This window comes from Diachasmimorpha longicaudata, chromosome 1 (assembly GCF_034640455.1).
Source record: "Diachasmimorpha longicaudata isolate KC_UGA_2023 chromosome 1, iyDiaLong2, whole genome shotgun sequence".
Classification (NCBI taxonomy): domain Eukaryota; kingdom Metazoa; phylum Arthropoda; class Insecta; order Hymenoptera; family Braconidae; genus Diachasmimorpha; species Diachasmimorpha longicaudata.
Window position 1 is genome coordinate 13,292,264 of NC_087225.1, and position 19,663 is coordinate 13,311,926.

At 37.6% G+C, this 19,663-nt stretch overlaps 2 protein-coding genes across 12 annotated transcripts in view; one reads left to right on the forward strand and one right to left on the reverse strand.

Annotated features, from left to right (window-relative positions):
- On the forward strand, positions 1 to 12,694 carry LOC135162238 (heparan sulfate 2-O-sulfotransferase pipe). Its single transcript, XM_064120478.1, has 8 exons — positions 1 to 593; positions 1,540 to 1,685; positions 8,107 to 8,171; positions 9,567 to 9,773; positions 9,875 to 9,954; positions 10,554 to 10,835; positions 11,197 to 11,351; positions 11,530 to 12,694. The coding sequence occupies exons 1-8, from the start codon at positions 541 to 543 to the stop codon at positions 11,730 to 11,732; spliced, it is 1,191 nt and encodes a 396-aa protein (XP_063976548.1). The 5' UTR covers positions 1 to 540; the 3' UTR covers positions 11,733 to 12,694.
- LOC135161994 (glycogen-binding subunit 76A-like) overlaps positions 12,333 to 19,663 on the reverse strand; it is a 20,319-nt gene continuing 12,988 nt past the window's right edge. For 4 of the 11 annotated variants that reach the window (XM_064120111.1, XM_064120122.1, XM_064120103.1 and 1 more), the window contains exon 2: positions 12,333 to 16,557. In XM_064120111.1, the coding sequence (XP_063976181.1) occupies positions 14,335 to 16,494 (2,160 nt within the window). In that variant the 5' untranslated portion in view covers positions 16,495 to 16,557 and the 3' untranslated portion in view covers positions 12,333 to 14,334. Of the gene's footprint in view, positions 16,558 to 17,987; positions 18,538 to 19,663 lie in introns of all 11 variants that reach the window. The other 7 variants (XM_064120086.1, XM_064120066.1, XM_064120075.1 and 4 more) reach the window with 5 other exon arrangements.

Sequence of the window (19,663 nt, forward strand, 5' to 3'; positions counted from 1 at the left end):
GGTTTGTTCGCTGGTGAAGGCGCCTCGTTTTCTGAACTGCGGCACAACGAGAGCCGACCTCCACGAGGTAGTAGGAGTCTCGCTTCGCAGTCTACCACGAATGAAGGAGTGATGCGGAACTCCAGTCAAACGTTGACCATCCACTGATGGAGATCCACCACGAACTATCGCCAGTTTTTTTTCCCGATACTCGACTCGGACTGACAAAATCCGAGGCGAATGCGTAATTCAAATTATTCCTTGAGATGAATCTTATCATTTCGATGATCGTATCATAATGTGATATCGTTGGAAATTTAATCACTCAATTTCGCACGCGAAAGGGAATCTTCAAAGGAAAGATTGATTGCATCTCAACGGGTGGACCCAGTGGGGATGCAATTGGAATTGTTTCTGAACGATCGTTTAATTATCAATTCGAGATGGTGAAGTCTCATTGATCGGTGAAGTCACTCGGACATTTAAAGGATTGAATGAGTACGTTCACTTGTGTGTGATAAGTTGAAATAAGTTCTCGGTAATTTCGTTGGGCTTGTGATTATGATGGTGAAGGACAATGTGTGGCGTCAACGACGTCTCGCGGTTCCAAAGAGGTAAGTCATCAGCAACAATCAGAAATAAATAAAAGATTCATTCGATACAGTGGCCAGTGCGTAGATTCCCATAGTGTATATTGTATACTCCACCTTAACGGAACGGGCAATCTTTACACGTTTGTCCGTTCGACACGGAAATGTCTTGACTTTGAAATAATGCTTCCCCTCCTCTCCACCCCTCTCGACGCTTTTAGCTGGAGGTGGAATTTTACAATCATGATTGCACCTTTATCTTCATGGTTGAGCGCATTATTTTCATTGGTCTGGCATTTACGGAAAATGACGGCGAAGTTCATTTGGGGATCAAACATATTAACGGTGGGTTATCATGAATATTTTTGGAGAATGATTTCAGGCCGAATTGGGAAAAATTTCATTTATTTTGAGATAATTTTAGTGCGTATACACAGGAGATCAGGAATATTTCAATATAAAAAAATTGCTGAGGAAAAATCTGGATGTCATTGATGGATAGACATCAGCAGTAATAGAGATGATCAATAAAATTTGTAATTCTATAATTTTTTGTTATCAATAATTACTCCAATTTCTCCAACTTTATGGAAGAACAATTTGATATTAAATTTTATTGAAATGCAATGAGTTTTCGCTCAATCCAAATATAGAATTTTTTAATCTTTTATTTATTCAATGCTGCACGCAAACCGCTTTACATAAACATTTATATGTTTAATTAAAATAATGTTTGCATTGTGCTGCGGTGAATAACGATAAAATCTCCATGATATGCATTGTGGAATCAGGTCAGTCGTAAGATAATTGTCACCAGTGAGAAAGCAATTATAAACGCACTGTTTAGCCAGTTGAGGATATCCCCAAGCACACAAGTCTTACTTATTCTTGAACAAAACGAGGAATAACATATTTGTCAATTCTAATCCACACGCTCATACTTGTATTTTTATTTTTCGTTTATTTCTAGAACCAGCGAGCTCGTTGCCCTCATCGCCCTCTCCAGCACCCTCTTTCTTTTTCTACACACACGTGATCTACATTCCCGATTACGTGAGATGGAAGTGAAATTGCAGCCGGGGGATAATGAAATTTCGGGGAATCAAATATCATCTGGTAAAGTCATACTTTATTTATAAACTTGGCACATAAAATGTCAAGTGTTGGACTTCTTAACGATGTTTTCATCGAATATTTCCAATTTAAGAATTTACGTGATCAGGACAGATTATTCATCAAAGTGCGGTTCAATCAATTGTTAGCATTTTACCCCGCCAGGGAATAATTGCGCCCAACGGAAAATGCTTGAAAAATGACTTGAGACTGAATTCCATTCCGCGAGAATTGGCCGAAAGGACTTGAATTTTTATCTGATGTTTCGCCTCCAAATTTTAGTGTAATTTTTCGTAAATTTTTCTCTTCAGGAACATCTCATAATTTAATCGGTCGCAATTTTTTTCCATTTTCCCTGAAGGGAAAATAAATAGAATAAAAAATATTAATATCAAAGTCGATTAGGAAAACATAACTTTGCGTGCGCATTCATAATGTTATACAATTCCAAAAGAAAAAAGAAATCTCTTTCGCTTTTTCCTTCGAGACTGAGTCTTCAGGATCTGGAATTCCTTGATGTGCATATACACAACCCTCGAGTCATGACCCTAACTCCGATCTTTCACCAGCACGTGAGTCAGTCCATCTCGTAAACTACACGTACACACATTAAGTGCATTAAACTCTCACAGTGGTACGTACACCCAGGGGGATATCAAGTTGAATTTGTAACGGTAACCGGGGTAAAATAGGGTCTTCTCTCATTTGCGTGCAATCACGAACTGTGTGGCTAATTAGTCCTGCAGTCATTCCAACTGTCTGACTTCGAGGCATTTAATCAGCCCTCCTTACATACTCACGGATCTAACACCTCTTCGAGTTCGTTCCTCTTCAGACTCGACTACTCATGTTGATCTGATCTCAGTTCAATATATACCATCTATTATTATCGTGTTAAACTGATAAAAATGTATGTCTTGACTAGTCTTACAAATCTCCAACATGAAAATTAATGATAAAAAAATATTTTCAGTAGAGAAAATATTTTTTTAATTAGAAAAAAAAGATAATTTCGTATATCATAAAAAAATCGTCAGTAAATTCGACTAAAATTTTTAAAAAACTATTCTATTCAATTCTGTTTTTTTTTAATACATGGAATTCATTAAATTGAGTTAAAGACAAACCGACTGAAAACGTCCAATCCAAAGAACCCTAATTATCAGCTTATTAATTAAAAAAACTGAAAGCAATTATTGCTCTCTCAATCCTTTCAGCATTCGCTGAATAAAAACTGCTCGAGTTTCATTTACAATGAGAATCTTTTTCAAATAGAATTGACTCATGTAACACCATGTGCTTCTCCCTGCAAATAATGGCAGTAACATTACACGATTATTATCTCCAGTTGCTTCCACTTCAATTGGATGATAATGAAGAGAATAGAGGGAGTGCATGTTAGAGACAACTATACACGATTTATGTGCTGAAAGTATGATAATAATTCAAACGCTGATGAGAGATATACCGATGAATGATGCGAGATACCATTCTTAATGTATCATGATTCCCCATGAATTATCGCAGACACTAATGGGGTAGTAAACCTAAATTTAATGGACATTACCACCCAACGGTTCCATCCATGCTTCACTCTAATTGTGAAGAAGACGTACTTCCGGCTCTGTTGCCCAGGAAATCGTTGATTTTGCGCCACTAAATATTTTCATCGGATCGATTGGTTCATTACAAATAACTCAACATTACCGGTAATAACAGATAATTAGTTGTTTCACTGCCAACTCCCATGGATTATTAACCCCAATGATCTCCGGAAATCGGAGGTATTATTTTGAGAGGAACACCATCTGTGCATTGCTTTATTAATGGGGTTGATGAGAATATATCTGAAATCAATTTTGGGTTGAGTATTCCAGTAGATGCAGAGAGTCTCTAGGTGTCAGAGCCGAATGAATTTAACAAGTTACTGGAGTAGTAAATAATCCCATTTTTTATAAATTCACTTCCGAATGAATTCTCAGATTTTTGGGATTTTTATTTTCGGGGTTTCTATTTTTTTATGACTTTCCAGTGATAGAAAATATTTCCCCATAGAAAATATTTTAGGAAATATTTATAATTTAGAAAACGATATTTTATATTTAGAAAAATATATTAAATGTAAAATAGGTAAACAGGTAAATTTCCGGGTAACTGATTTTTAATAAAAAATAGAAGAACTGAAGAATAATTCGAGAGCCTTAAGCTGGAAATATGAAGAGTTGTCCTCCTACGCCGCCTTCTCCACCTTTCCAATGCCCTATTGTACCACAAATTCAATTTCCTACGAAAGCACTTTCCACATTTTCTCCTGGAATAACCCTCGGTGATTCAAAAATAATAAGTAATCTTGAAATCGGATGACTCACCGCAGTTGAACGCTTGGCAACCGAAATGAGTTAAAATTTGCAGAAATTGAAGAATCGGAAATATGGTCCCTGCACTGCATATCAAATATTTCAGAATGTTTCGAATAATTCGTTCGTGTCACCAATTATTCACCCACCTTAAATTACATATTACAAGCGCTTGACCTTCACCGCGTTGTTTTATTCGAAACCACAGGAAATAGTGCAACGTCAACAATTAACGAAAGAAAGGAGCGAGAAATGTGGGGACACAATTTCTCGACAACTATAGGAGTGCAGGATTTTTTTTTCCTGCATTCTTGTGGAGAAAACAATGTAGATTAATGGCGAATATAGAACACACAGGATACACCCCGGATAATCGATTCTGCCTGTAATTGAGGATAGGAATTGCTGGGAGGAACCTATAGGAAACTCTGCGCTCAATTTACTGCGGAATTATGCAAATTTTAAATTCCATACATTTTTTACTGAAAACAACTTCTAAAATGTCTGGAAAAATCCCAAGGGCTCATAAAATTCTATTACAGAAATATTTAAATTGTGGTAATTTGGATTTTAATAAATTGACTCTCTTTGAGTGAATTAAATGAATTCAATCAATTGGAAAATAAATTAAACACTTATTGAGCCAGGTAATTAACTAAATTAAGCCCCAAAAATTCAATTAATTGCCGGGGACTTTGAATCTTTTCGAAAGTGGAATGAATTTCCATCTTCCCAAAACATCCAATGGATTAATCTAACAATAAAAAGATAAAAAATGTCAGAGACTATAGAAATGAAAAATTTAATTTTACCACGAGTTCCAGTTTCCCCAGGTCAGTTGATCTCTGCCCCGGGTCCGGGTATAAACAGTCACAACGATTCCACGATTAAAAAAAATTAAAACCCCATGCGGTGAGCATGGAAATAAACCCCGACAAACCGGAACTCGAACAAACGACAATTTCATACGAGACACGCAATTAAACCAGTAGGGCAGTTTCTTCTCGTCTAGAAGGAAGACATACAAGATTTTAGAAGTGCATTTTCCAGTCTGAAACCGGACTTTCAATCTTCCATTTATGGTTAACCAACACTGCCCCGTTGGAATGCCATGTAAACGCAGTTGAATCACGTGGTAAAGTACGAAAAAAAAAGGAGTGAAGAGGTGCATTAAAAAAAAAACACAATATGAGATAGTGGAAGTTGATGAAGAGAGGACTGTGTGAGTGCGTTGGTGCGTGTCAACGTGAATGCTCGTTACACGCACCGGGTCGACTTCGTGCGGGGGCAACGGTTCCCTTATGGCATTAACACACCGCAAGTATCAGTAAGAGTATCATGAGCGTAATGCGGAAGTATTGGAGCCCTTCGAGAAACTCATGTACTGATGAAAAGTCAGCGATCTATGATTGAACCCTTGCCAGGGGCGCAAAGGGGATGATTTTTTTCGGGGACCCGATCAATGGACTAAGAGCCAATGTCACTTGTTAAAGAAGAAAATTCATTTTGTCCAGTCACGGTCAGACCAGAGAGCACCAAAGGGCACCAAAGGGCTTCAATTAATAAAAATGCGATTGATTGAAGACACTTTTCCGTCGCTCACTGTTTGTATTCTGAGTAACGTCATTATAGTCAACATGGATATGGAGAATTCAGGTTGACGTCGTGGGGGATCCACAGGGAGCCCATGCAAAATATAATCATGAAAATCAGGTCGTGGCATACAATGATGGAGCTAAGAACAATGTGGGAACAGGTGGATTGAGTTCTCTGGTCTAGTCTAGGCCCCCGAGTGCTCCACTATTTTTATGCCAATCTGTCTTTTTCATGAGACAACAAATTGCTTGGAAAATCAAGACACCACACCCTGAATGCCTGCGACCATGAATAATGGATAACTACTGATGTAATAACCAGCGAATCCAGATCGTCGCGCTCTGAGGATCATCAGCAGAATTCACCGTAACCCATTCGCAATCTGTCGTTTGATGATATCTAAGTGGAAATTGCAGTTTTTTTATCTCCACGAAAAAAATTGTTTCATGAATTTCAGCAGCTCGTTGGGGCATTTAGCAACTGGTTAATTTATATTTTATTGGAAGACAATTTGGTAATTTAGTGACTCGTCCTGGGCCCGTGATGTGATTTTTCTTCTTTGATTAAATTACGATGCCATTAAAATATGACTGCGAGTCGTTGGCTAAATAGATCAGGGTAACTTCAATTTTATTTCATATTTTCTGACACATCTAAATAGCAGTGGCAATGTCAAACTACTAGAATTTCATGATAGTCCATCAATTTTACGACTCTTTTTGTAGCACACAGAATACGCGACCATCAGGTTTCTTCTGCACAGCAATAAAAATATATTTCTAGAAGGGTCATAATGGTTTTTTAATTTTATGACCCTTTTGCGACACAGATTTTATGCGTCGGTTATCCTCCATTTAAATAGTAACGACTTTGTCAAACTATTCAAATTATGACGGAAATAAACCCGTCGGTCCATTACTCTCAAATTTCGGGAAAAATATCGCGAATTAATTGAAAAATTTTATTGGCTTCGTGGAGAGAAAGTTTTTAGAAAAATTCACCCTCGAGCGAATTTATCACAAACTGTTCAGTAGTTTAAAGTGATTTATCTCCATGTACCCCTTCGCTACTGAATTTTCATCCAGAATTGATCTCCATATTCCTATTGAAGCATATTCACACAAAGGGAAGTTGCTAATTCATAACTCCTCATTTTATTTCACTGCCGTCGTCTTACCACGACGAGGAACAAAGCCTGCGCATAATCCATAATGCACGAGTTGCGCCCGGATGAGCTTCGCGAGTGGACTAGAACGTCTCCCCCGAGATGAAAGTTCTGGACGTTGAGTTTAACGTTCCGAGCAATTAGACAGCAAAATCGAGCTTCAAGTAATAGTTGACCAACGAGAGACGAAAAAAAAAATCTATCCTCCTACTTTCCCAAGTTCTGGGTCAGCAGGTACCTGACATCTTCAGTGGTGGTTTTGAATGGACACCAGGAAATGTCCAATAGGTTTCAATTTGAATTTGTGCAGCTCTTTCCCTGTTTCCCCATACCCATACCCATAAGGCACGTGATAATTTAAAGCCCGGAGAGAAAAAAAAATAATGTGGAAGGGTCAGTTTACGATCAGTCTCTCTTTAGAACGGCAAAAGAGAAGGTTCAACTTTCTCCGGAGATGCGTGAAACGTCCAATGGGGAGTGTTTTATCTTCCTTCTTACTTCACCCGTGAAATCCAGAGCTTAGGGTATCCTACTTCTGGTACATATGAATCACGAATTCTTTTTCAACTTTGGAATGCATCTGCACGTAAAGGAGAATGTCCGGTGCGTTGTATTTTCTTTCGAATGGTGAAAACTTTTCTCTTGCTGTGGCGAAAATACACACATACATATATATGTAGAGATAGGGTGGGGAAAGGTATCTCTCACCACTGGACAATGAGCGGTTTTTTAACAATGTTTGATGGGAGTACTGCGAATGATGAGGATCTGCACTAGATCCTCAGCCTTTCACACTCTTTTTCAAAATTGCATATTTTATCTTAAGTGTCTCTCCTGGAGCTGATTACCATCTCGCATTTTTCATCTTCATTGTTTTTGGATTTTTACACACGATCTGAAGGATTGTATACTATTGAAAGATTTTTACAAAAATTTCCGGTGCACTTCCTAGAAATTATTATCGAGTCACATCGCGGAAGAATATCCAGTACCCGACAAATAAAACGAGACGAGTGACTCTGGACTCTTCACGAATTTAGTTATTAAAATGATTTTGAATATTTCGGATTTTCCAAATTTTTTTATAGACTATCATTCCACAGTTCATTACTTCATCGCTTCAATTAAGTTATTATCGGTAATGCCAGACTGCGGGCACTCAAAAAAGGTATTCCTATTCATATTAAATTTCCATTAAAATTCATTTCAAATTTTAATCTTCAAAAGTGGAGCAAGTTATACTCCTCACCCGGAGTTGATTATCCTGCCAATATTTTTGACGCCCATTATGTTTATTGTCTTGCAGAAGATATACAGTCGGGACTGGGGGCGCAGCCACTTCAGGGGTTCAAAAGAACCAGCACAGAATTGGTAAGAGTGAATTTTTTTTTTCAGTCAATTTTTGTTGGAAAACATTATGTGAAGATGTTATACGGTTAGTCCGGGGATCTCGGCCAGTGCGCGCTTGTTGACGTTCCAATTATCTTCTTGTAACTGTGAAAAAAAAACATTGTGGACGCGCAGGGCATTATATTAGGTGAGTACCTTCGGGTGATTTGTGGGATTTTTCGAATGAAAAACGTCGGAGAACATGGGCTTTTTCAGCTCCTGAGATTTGTGGAGGTAATGGACTTTCTTATTTGTGTTTCTTCGAGTTGAAGGGGAATTTTACAACCGCATTTCGCGTAACACAATTCTTATGATGCTCCTGGGAGAATTAACAGCATGAATAGACAATTGATTCTTTACTCTAGAAACAATGTTGCAGTAATTCTTTGATTATTATAATTTTAGTGCGTCGTGAATGACACGGAAGATATTATTTTCAATCATAAATTTAATATATTGTGAATGGTAGACCGTAAATGATGGCAACTCCTCGCTCAGCGGAGTTAGTCATACGGTAAGAGAATTCATATCCCGTCTATTTTATGATTTCATAAATAAATAAGTTGAAAAAATCATTTATTTCGCGTTTATGGGTCATTTAAACTTCCCATGAATAGAAAATCGCATATGAAAGGGAAACTAGTCGTCAGCGAAATCAAAAAATCAATTTTACAATTTATATTTTTTTTGTCCTAGATTTTTCTCATTAAAAACCGTAACAATATATTTTAAAAAAGAGAAAAAAGAAATTATCAACTTTTTCCAATTAAACAGACGTCGGGAAATCGGGTGGAAAGTGTCCGCGATTTCCAATGTAAAAAAAATTATTCTCTTAATTTTTTTCCACACCTGAGTGTTGAGTTTACCTTTTCAAATTTAGTTAATGGTTTGTGTCGGCGGTTTTTGAAATTTAAATTCATTCGACTCAACGGGCACTCCATTATGTATTATTCGCGTCTGAAATCATCATCTTCACCGTCTTTTTTTCTACCTGTTTCGGTCAAGTTACGTAATTTTTAACGGTAAAAGTAGGGAAGCGTCATTGACCCCCGCGGAATATCTACAGCTGTTAGTAAACAATAAAAAAGAACGGAAACAGACATTTTTTTATTGGTTTTGGAAATGCAAATTTTATCGTGTTCAATCATCACAGTTTCCAGCACAATAACTCGTCCGTGTTAATGCTTTATCATCATTCAGATAGTTTCAACGTATCGACAGATTAAATTTCTTGCTCGCTGTCCAAATCGGGGTCAACTTGTCTGCACGATTCCGTGATACCGAGTGATTTTATGTTAAGTTTAATTTCATGTGCAATTCAATTTAATTTCTATTTTTTTTTTCTCTCGATTTCACTCTTTCCCACTTTTGTTGCAGTACGATCATCTCGATCCGCTGGACATCGATGCATTGAACAATACGAAACGAGCGGATAAGCATGTACTATTCTTCAATCGTGTACCTAAGGTCGGTTCACAGACCTTTATGCAACTGCTGAGGAGACTCTCAATGAGAAATGGCTTTGCCTTCAACCGAGATCAAGTGCAACGAGTTGAGACTATCCGACTGGCGCCTTATGAACAGGTAAAAGACTTATCGCACTAATACAACAGTCTTTTCACTGCCTCGTAAGAATCATTTTCAGACGGGATTATCAATGTTCCTGATGTTTTTTATGTTCACAGCGTCAGCTTGTGAGGCTCGTTAACAGCTATTCAGAACCTTCTGTCTACGTCAAGCACGTTTGCTTCACGAATTTTTCCGAGTAAGTTTTTTTAAACCAACGCCAATCAAAATAGAGATTCCATCATTCTTTTTTATTTTATCGTCTAAAAGCGTTAAAGCTATGGAATTTATTTATCTTAGAATTTCATTGACGTCAGGATATCATATATTGCCAATATTAATTCAATAAAATTTTATACACAAAATAAATATTTTAATTTACTGAAAATTTCCTGTTATTAACTAGTTACAGAGATACTTTATTATCGATCAGTTCGATGTCACTAGAGTTTTTACCTTCGACTGCACAAGTGGATCGTTTTATTACTTCACTTGTCATTTCCATTTACGAATTCCTAATTATTTTGAATTTTCATATCACTTTATTTCCTCTAATCAATGGCATCATTCTTTGGGTAGGAAAATTGATAGTTGAAGTTCAACACTTAAAAAATAAGTTGACATCGATAGGGGCATCAGCAAGTCAATACGCATCGATTTTACCCTCTCATGAGCCATTGGGGCCCGTCGTAAACGTCAATATGAAACGTCAATGATGAAAGCCATTTCCTCGTAGAATCGTAGCGAATGGAAAAAAATCCTCTTATCGTGATGGTAATTTGAAAAAACTATCCGCAGGTTCAATCTTCCTCAGCCAATCTACATGAACGTCGTCCGGGATCCGGTTGAACGAGTTATATCCTGGTATTACTACGTTCGTGCACCCTGGTACTACGTCGAGAGGAAGCAAATATTCCCAGACCTACCACTGCCAGATCCTGAGTGGTTGAAGAAGGACTTTGAGAGTTGTGTGTTGAATGGTGATCGTGAGTGCAGATACATCGAGGGGGAGTATCATGAGGGCATTGGTGATCATAGAAGACAGACTTTATTCTTCTGCGGCCACAGTGAAAAATGCACGTATGTATTTTCAGAAAATTCACGGATTATGGGATGCCAGGCACACAAATAGAGATTTTTCTGTAAAACAATGAGATCATTTTTCACGTGGACACGTCTATGGAATTTTTTTGTCCAGAAAAAATAATGTTTTATTGTACTACAGAGAAACGTCGAATCATTGCACAAATATTTCAATATATCGAACTTTAAAAATATTGATTGATGATGGCTATGCGGGCCATTGTTCAATAAACATTCTCTGCAGTTATTGCGAAGAAACTCCCACACAATGTTTGAGGGAAAAGGATTAAGCTAATTACACTCGTGATTAATCCATCCAAATAATTTGATTATAATCCACTGCTGACTTACTTTCTAGGCCTTTCAACACCGTGGGAGCATTAGAAAGAGCCAAACTTTCCGTGGAAAAACATTACTCCGTCGTTGGTGTGTTGGAGGATGTTAATACAACGCTAACGGTTCTGGAGAATTATATTCCACAATTTTTCGAGGGTGCGAAAGAACTCTACTGGGGTAATGAAGCATTTTTTTTTTCTAAAAATCCTAGTGAATTGAACCGATAATTCGGAAGAGTTTGCTATCTCTTCATCCTTTTTTATTTTGAATTAACATTCTGTTCCTAAAAATTATCATTATGCACAATTATGTCCAGTCGAATGCCATCACTCACCGATTTTTTCTCTTATTTCAGATGAGATGAATTCTTTCAAGAGAATAAATCGCAATTCCTTCAAACCCCCGGTGAGCGAGGAAGTTAAAGAAATGGTTCGTCGTAATTTCACCCGTGAAATTGAATTTTATCAGTTCTGTCGGCAACGATTGCACCGGCAATTTCATGCCCTAAAGCTCTCCCCGACATTATCAACGATTCAAGATAGTGGAAACAATCTCTAGGAAATTGCCAACAAATTCGTTTTTTTATTTTTATGAGAATAATGAAAAAAAAATCATGCAACTGTTCATGTGATATAAATAAGAAGACTCTGTTAGAAGTAGGGAAAAAATGGAGATAAATAAAATGACAGTGTTTATTATCGTGGACCGATGAGAGTATATTGTATACATGGTCACGAGGGGATGGAATTCTAATTGAAATATCTACCGGTGTTTCGACAATTGGCTAATCTCGATAAAGTCACGAGGCGAGATACAAATTGGCATGAGCACCGCACTTGAAGAAATGTCTATGTATTTAATAAACTAAAATAGTCGTAAGACTCTAATACAAAGATTTACGTTAGGACGAGAAAGTCATGTTCTGTAGGGATGTGGTTCAATATTGTTAACATGTTTTTATTGGGCATTTTTTAACGATGCATGATGGAGAATGAAATGTGAAAATTTTTGTCAGACATTTAAATTTGAACAGATACTTTTTTTATCATTTCCTCGTTAAACATTAGCTCTGTGGATGATCTCCATGAAGATTTGAAAAAAAATTCCACCACATTCTTACGAAATCAATCAAGATCTACGAAACAGAAAGTCCGGGAATTCAATTTCATTAAATTTATTGTCTTAATACAACATGTAGAACAACTTTTACATATAATAATTTTATTGTATATGAATAATGATACGTTAGACTCTCAAGTCTCTCTAATCCCATTTCCTCCTTCATTTAAAATAATAATTAATCATTTATTTTCCCTCACATAGGCATTTTGATATGGGACCATTAAAAATACATTATTCAACGTTCATTAAACGACTCCAGGTCCCTCGATTGTATTTACATAATTTCATTTGTTATCATTCGAGAGATGAGAGGAACTTACAAGCGTTCATTCTGTGTAAAATATTTCGTCAATATAATCGTTCAATTTTCTGTACAAAGTAAACAACGCATTTCCATACATGATTTGTTTTATTAATTATTTCACTATTCTTCCTTTCTCCATTATTTGTGCTCGAAGATATTATTATTCGTAGTTCAGTCGATTGATCTTCCTGGACAGATGGATGGTACTCGAGGCCTTCAATAAATTGGAGTATTTTGTTATTTAGAGTTTTCTTAATGTAGAAAAATATAAAGACCTGGCATTGATAATTTCAACATCTTCGACAGTCTCAGGTACAAATTCCGTTTTTTTTTTCACACAGAAGTTTGTTGCAAATTGATTGAGGACACCAACGAACAAGTATTTCTCAGGAAGAGTGAGCATTATCAAGGGATAACCGTACATGATAGTAAATTGTTAAAACAAAAATAAGTCGATCCAGACTAAAAAAGAAATGTATAATCGTATAATTACTACCATTGCCATTCATCTTCTCAGTATTCATCCAGTCTTACACCCAAGTCTCTCACAGCCTATCGTTAATTAACGCCTTGATTAAAATGATATTTTTAAAAAAATCTAATTATTGGGCTGATTCGAGTAGAGCTGAAACACGGAGTTACTACAGGTATTTATTATCCTTCAGGCCGACTAGAGGACTCTAGGTGAATGTCATGCATATAAAAATATCACGAATTGTTTTGACACGTTGTTTGGAGAGAGCCATTCAACAAATAATATATCTCTCGATGTAACTTTCTCTGCAGGAACATTGTTATTGTATTTTGCATTCACGCCCGACTCGAATCAGCGAGAGCTAAAAAAACAGCTAAAAAATCTAAAATTTATACTTAATACACTGATAATAGCAACCTTGGATTCGTATAATTACATCGAGCACGATTTTTTTTATCAATAAGGATAAAGAAAAAGATAAATTTTATGTACAATTAATTAATTCAGGATTCAAGTGGGGAATTTAATTATCTTAAAATTAAATTTGTTTTAATAACTGTGCGATTATCGGGGGATTGAATGGTTTGTCAGACGTTTTTTGTACGGAAGTTAATTTTCTACGTAAATCTATAGATATTTTCCTCTGAAATCGCAGTATGGTCAATTATTATCAATTAAAAATTCACGTTGTTGATTAAACTATAATCTCGATGATGGTCAAATCTCAGTTAATTTCGTAATGATTGCGATAACGATGCATTGTAGAGAGAAAATATCAAGAGACTTATTCTACAGGGGATAGTATTTTCTACAGAAAAAGGGTTTTTGTAAATTTTCGTTCAGAATTGATCATTACAGAAGTAACTTAACAATTAATCAACTGAAGAAGATTTCATATTAATTTTAAAATCTATTTCAGTTCATGTTTCGAAACCGTGATTTTACTCTCCTTCACAGAGAATATCTCGTCAGTTTTCATTTTAAACTCAACAATGATCGAGAAAATTTTTGTCAATGAATGAGAAAAAACTTGTAAATATGAAGAATCACAATCTCAAAAATTTCCACAATCTTTCAGTGTCAGGGGGTTTTTCGGCAGTTCACGAGACTTTTAATAAGGGCTGTCCCGTAGGACGCTGGAGAAGTATTTTTCCTCCCACAGAGTCTCTCAGAAAATTATCAAAACAATGATACATGAAGCAAAACCAAAAAATTCGCCTCATCTTCCCCTCACTCTCCCCCACTTTCTCCCCTGAATTTCAATAGAACGTAGGGGTCCAGTCATGACTCCCCCCATTCCCCATGCCAATAGGCAAATAATGAGGATTCGTTGTCATTGGAAGACACTGAAAACAGTAATTAGCCCCAGCATTATTATCCCAATACTGAGTTCCCTTGCATTGAAACCTAACAGCCATCTCTAGCCTCTGTCCCACCCTCAAAGTATGACAATACAACACAAAAGTGAATTTATCACTGAATCCATCGCAAGAGCCATTGACATACAGTGCCTGAAGATCACTGAAGGTTCTCCACGAGTCCATGGTGTATCTGACATGAACGGATTTATGAAAATCCAAGTTCCTGACCCTGACACAGCCTCTGAGGCACAAAGTGATGGCATCCTGTACGACAACATTTTCGAGGCACACCTGGCGATCCCTCACGAGGTCCAGGAAATTAGGCAAGCCCCCAGGCTGTTGGAACATGGGCACGAGTAGCCTGTCTGGCCTGAGCCCCCCTGAAACACCTCCAATCCCCCCATTTGTCGGACTGGACCCATACGAACTGGGGCTCGAATCCTTCTGAAAGACATCATCATAAATCAGATCAGAATACGCCGAATTTGGCACCTTGGGGATCTCATCCAGAAACGTTCTGACATCAGCAAGATCCAGCCCGAGGACATCGGCAAATCTGACGATCTTCTTTCGACCAGGCGTCCCGGGCGGAGTCTTTCCTGTCTTCAAGGAGGAACACCTCCGGACCCTCTGAGGCCTCTCATCATCCTCATGGCCCTCACACGCCTCTGAACTCTCTTCAACATCTTTTCCATCAGTCTCGAAACTTCCTCTCGGTGAACAAGACAACTTCTTCAACAATTTCGACATGTCCTCCACAGAATTAACCTCCTCAGTCTCTCCAACTCGCATGTTAACCTCATTCGTAAGAGTTTCATCCAGTGATGATGTCTTTTCAATTGGACACTCGACCTCAAGAGCCCCAGGTATATTAAAAGTCGAGCTGTACGTCGAGTGGTCTTCAAGTGTTCCAGAACCGTCTTCATTAAGACTCAATGAATCTCTCTGAGGACCATCTCCATTACAGTAATCCCCAGCTGGCTCACGCCTCCAATTACCCCCTAGATCATCAATCGACGTCCCCACGTGATCGACTTCATCAGGTGCAATGGACTCCAAATCAATAGCTGCCATTTTAATAACTCCTGGAATCAACTCCGAGTCCGAATGGGATTTGAGGAATCTCGTTCTGGTGGGTGCAGCTGTCACAGATGAAATATCGTCCTGAAGAGACACCGTAGACTCATCAAAAGTACTCCATAACGACTCATGACTTGGTGAAGTTGTCTCCAGAGAACTCGCAACATCATTCAAGGATTCATCAGAACTGTTGTTGATTACTATCGGGTGAATTCGTCCTTCGGCTGGTTTGACCCTTCCATTGAGGGATAAACTCGACTCGTCAGAAGTGTCATCATGCTTTCGGCCGTTTAGCTCAAGTCTTCGACGACCTGGTGGTTTGTGAACGTTCGGCACATCTCCGTTTGACAGCTTCATCGGTCCGTCGCTGTCAGAAGTGTTGATGGGATCGAAGAAATCGTCTGTTCTGGTTTTTTCGGCTTCGGAGGACTCGGGGTCGTAGTAAGCTTCGCTCTCCGAGGGAGTGTTACCGTCGAGAGGCGATGAGAAAACGTACCCTGACTCGATATCCTGGTTCTTGTCGTCAATGTGTTTTTTGATGCAATTACATGACTCGCTATTTGATTTGAGGATCTTTGACGTGTTGACAAGAAGATTTGCGAATTCAGCGGCCGAGACAACCTCCTCGGGAGAACCCGGATCCTGAGAATTATCAGTCTCGTGCTCTGGGGATAAATCAAAATCGTAGTAGAGATCGGACTCGGGGCTGTGACGGGGCTGACGCTCGTGGACTCGAGAATTTGAATCGCTGTTGTTGTGGTGATTTGTCTGCAACCAGGAGGTCTCGTTGGGTTTGCCTGAGGTTGGAGAGAGGTCTTTATCGTTACCGCTGAGGGATGTCAGTCGACGGTGAAGACGACGCGCAAAGGCTTCGGCTCGGCCTCGACAGCTGGTGGGAAAGAGAGTGCCCACAAGACCGCATGTGGAGGCTGCCGAGGCTGGACAGTGGTCGTTATTCGCTGGCTCTGTGCTGGACATTACACTGAGCAGGGAAGACGAGACTGCGGCCTCGTCCAGCGGCAGAATCACCTGGGGATGATTCTGAAAGAGAGAAGAAATAGTTGATTAGTAGGTAACAGTGAAAATTCGAAGAGATATTATAAAGTCTAAGAATTTTGTCCCTCAGTTTGATTCAATTTTTAATTCTAGTTAATGTCAAAAATTCCTGATTGTTAAAAAATTACGTGTGTCACTGATATCATTCATTTCATTTTAATATCCCATAATTTTGTTTAAAAAAAGTCATTCAATGTAATTGAAATTGTTTGCCGGTGTATACCGGATTTCCTTGGCCGTTCCATACTGATCTTTACCCTTCCATAAGTTTCTAGAGCATTCTACAACTTCACAAACAGAATTGGAATCATTATCACTCTATTGGTCGGGCTATAAAGACACGCAGTAATTTTTCTCCATTCTTCAAATTACAGGAGAGTGAAGCCTTAGAAAAAATTGAAAAAATTTACTTTGCGAATTCAAAATTCTAATGAAACTATCATAATCAATTGAAATGTTATAGGTTGATTGAGAAGTGAATGATAAAATGATTACAAAAATTTAATCATTGTGAGGGTAAATGTCTTTTGAAATCCAGTTAAAAGTGAAATCGACATCGCTACTGATTTGGAATTTCGGTCTTATTAACAAAAATTATCTCGCTAATTTGCTGGTAACATGTGTCGAGATAAATGAAAAATTATCAGGTTAAGCATTCCAAATTGACCTTATGACGTTTCATTTATCTCGGTTTCGATTTTATCGTGATAGTGAATCATTTCAGGAAAAAGTATCGAAGTACAACTTTCGCAGCGAATTGCGTGAACTAAAACGCTTGTCATTTCCATCTAAAAATCCTGTACAACATTTTTATATAACAAAAATAGGTGATTTTCATTTCAACTGAACTATCCTTATTCATTAGCTGCGGGATAATTATTGTTTTTAACGGCGCCGTCGCGGAATCTTTTTTATGTAAAATTTATGTAACGTTGAAAAAAAATGTAAATCGACGGAAGGCCTTCGAGCGATGGAAATGAATGTTGAGTTTGCTAAAAAATCTTACAGAAACTTGCGAAAAATTCCTTTAAGAATAAATAATGGAGGCAACGTAATGCAATAATCACCGTAAAAATAATTTGAATAAAAATTGAACTTCGATTGAAAGACAAAATCAATAAAAAGATAATCTTGCAACTTTTTCTCCTCGTTAATGAATGAGAGTCTATATTTAGAAAACTTCTTTCTAGAAATATCTCATCCCGGACAAAAAAGTTCTCTTGACACTTCTCTAAAAATCATTCGTCTCTGAGATAAAAGCAGTCAACAAAAATGTAATGGTACACTACTCCACATCTGAATTTATTCTCACTCCACAAATGGAGATAAACATGTCGACCCCTAAATATTATCAAACGATTATCCCCATTCATCAAGATAAAAAAAAACCAAAAATAAATTAATCTTGAACAAACCTCGATGGCATGAACGTGCAAATGCATCTTCATAATATCAGTCACGCAAGGTGAGCGTGTAATTGCGAAAGATTGATGTCAAATTCTCAAGTGTCATACGATCAAGGACCACAATTAGATAAGCAACTGAGTGTCTGCGATAACTCGTTCTATCTTGCGCACATTGAATGTTCAATCAAGTCGTGTAGAACTCCACTAGAATAATTATCTCAGACTGTCACGGGAATCTCACAAAACGGAAACTCAACAGTATCCGAAAAATATCATTTTCGTTCCACCAAATGCATCAGATATCCCATGCTAATTAGTGGCGATTCAGGTGGGAGCAGATAGATCTGCACATGGGGGAGAATAAAATTTGTAAAAATAATTTATGGGATACCCATGACATTCTCAATGTCCTTCGGTGCGCAACAACTAAATCACTTTCGTCCGAAACGTTCATTTCAACAATTGACGACAATCAGATCCAATCATCATTGCGGTTGGTCGAAACCCCAGTATTATAATCTCTCTTCAAGCGGTTAGTCGCCATTCTCTCGTGACTAAACTAAAAGACATAACGTATTGAAGTTTATGAAGTGGCTATAACACGTTAGCACGCAAGCACACACCACGAGGTGAACTACCTCATCGTATACAATCTATTACATAAGATTATCTATTCGCCTAGACTACAGATAGACGATATGCGAGTGAACGAGGTTCAATGGTCTTTTTATTTACGTCCTTGAGTAAATTATTGATGGATGGAAAATATACATGCATTCTCATGAATTGCAATTCAAGGTTTTGATTTTTTATTGAAATTCATTGAATTTATATTGGCTGATAATGAAGTAGATGAGTTGTGAGCAATTTTAAAAAATTGTTCAACGTCATTTAGATGCCATAAATCATGACCCCATTTTCGGCAATTGTTGAACCGTGTACCAGTGACCCTTAATAACACGGTCAGGGTCTCAATGGAAATTTAATTAGCATGCTTCCATCCATCATAACTATTACGACTAATTGCAACAGTTGGGGTCAAGACTCTAGGGGTTATCGCGTCGTTATTATTGGACCACCGGTTTGTTGATTAAAGAGTTAGCATGGAAATCGCTTTGTTTATTCCTCATCACGACTGTTGGTTACTCAAGTTTTAATTAATCGCGATCACAGTGAACCTGAACTTGGGGATGAACAACATTGGTTGGTAAATATTGTGGATGGTGGAGGGGCGAAGCGTAAATAGAATAGAATGCGAAGAGTTCAGTTATGATATTATGTTGGATATGGAATTATTTCGATGATCAGTTCACGGAAAATTTTGGAAGACATTTTTTGGAAAAAAATTTACCGAGTGTTTCAGCGTTCTCTGACTAAACAAAAAACTTATCGCGGTCATAATCAGCGTAATTTTTTACAGACAATTCAACAGAACTGACGAAACGCTCTACAAAATTTCCTGACACTTTGAAACTATTGTTTAAAATGCGTAATGTTTATTGGATTTTTCTATCCGCATCCAGAGTCCAGTCTAAACACTCCGTTGATCGAGCCCTCGAAAGTTTTTCGAATTTCGATATTTTGATTTCTCCCAGGATCGACTAATTGCCAAATCGGTGAAAGGCTAGTTAATAACATTTTGGATTGAAAAAATCCTATAATGATATACAGCAATTTTCATGTTG

Excerpts from the sequence above, each read along its gene's own strand:
- LOC135162238 (XM_064120478.1), top strand. The coding sequence starts at position 541 with ATGATGGTGAAGGACAATGTGTGGCGTCAACGACGTCTCGCGGTTCCA. Across the intron at positions 1,686-8,106 it reads GGGGAATCAAATATCATCTG|AAGATATACAGTCGGGACTG; the intron begins GTAAAGTCATAC and ends ATTGTCTTGCAG. Across the intron at positions 9,955-10,553 it reads TGCTTCACGAATTTTTCCGA|GTTCAATCTTCCTCAGCCAA; the intron begins GTAAGTTTTTTT and ends AACTATCCGCAG.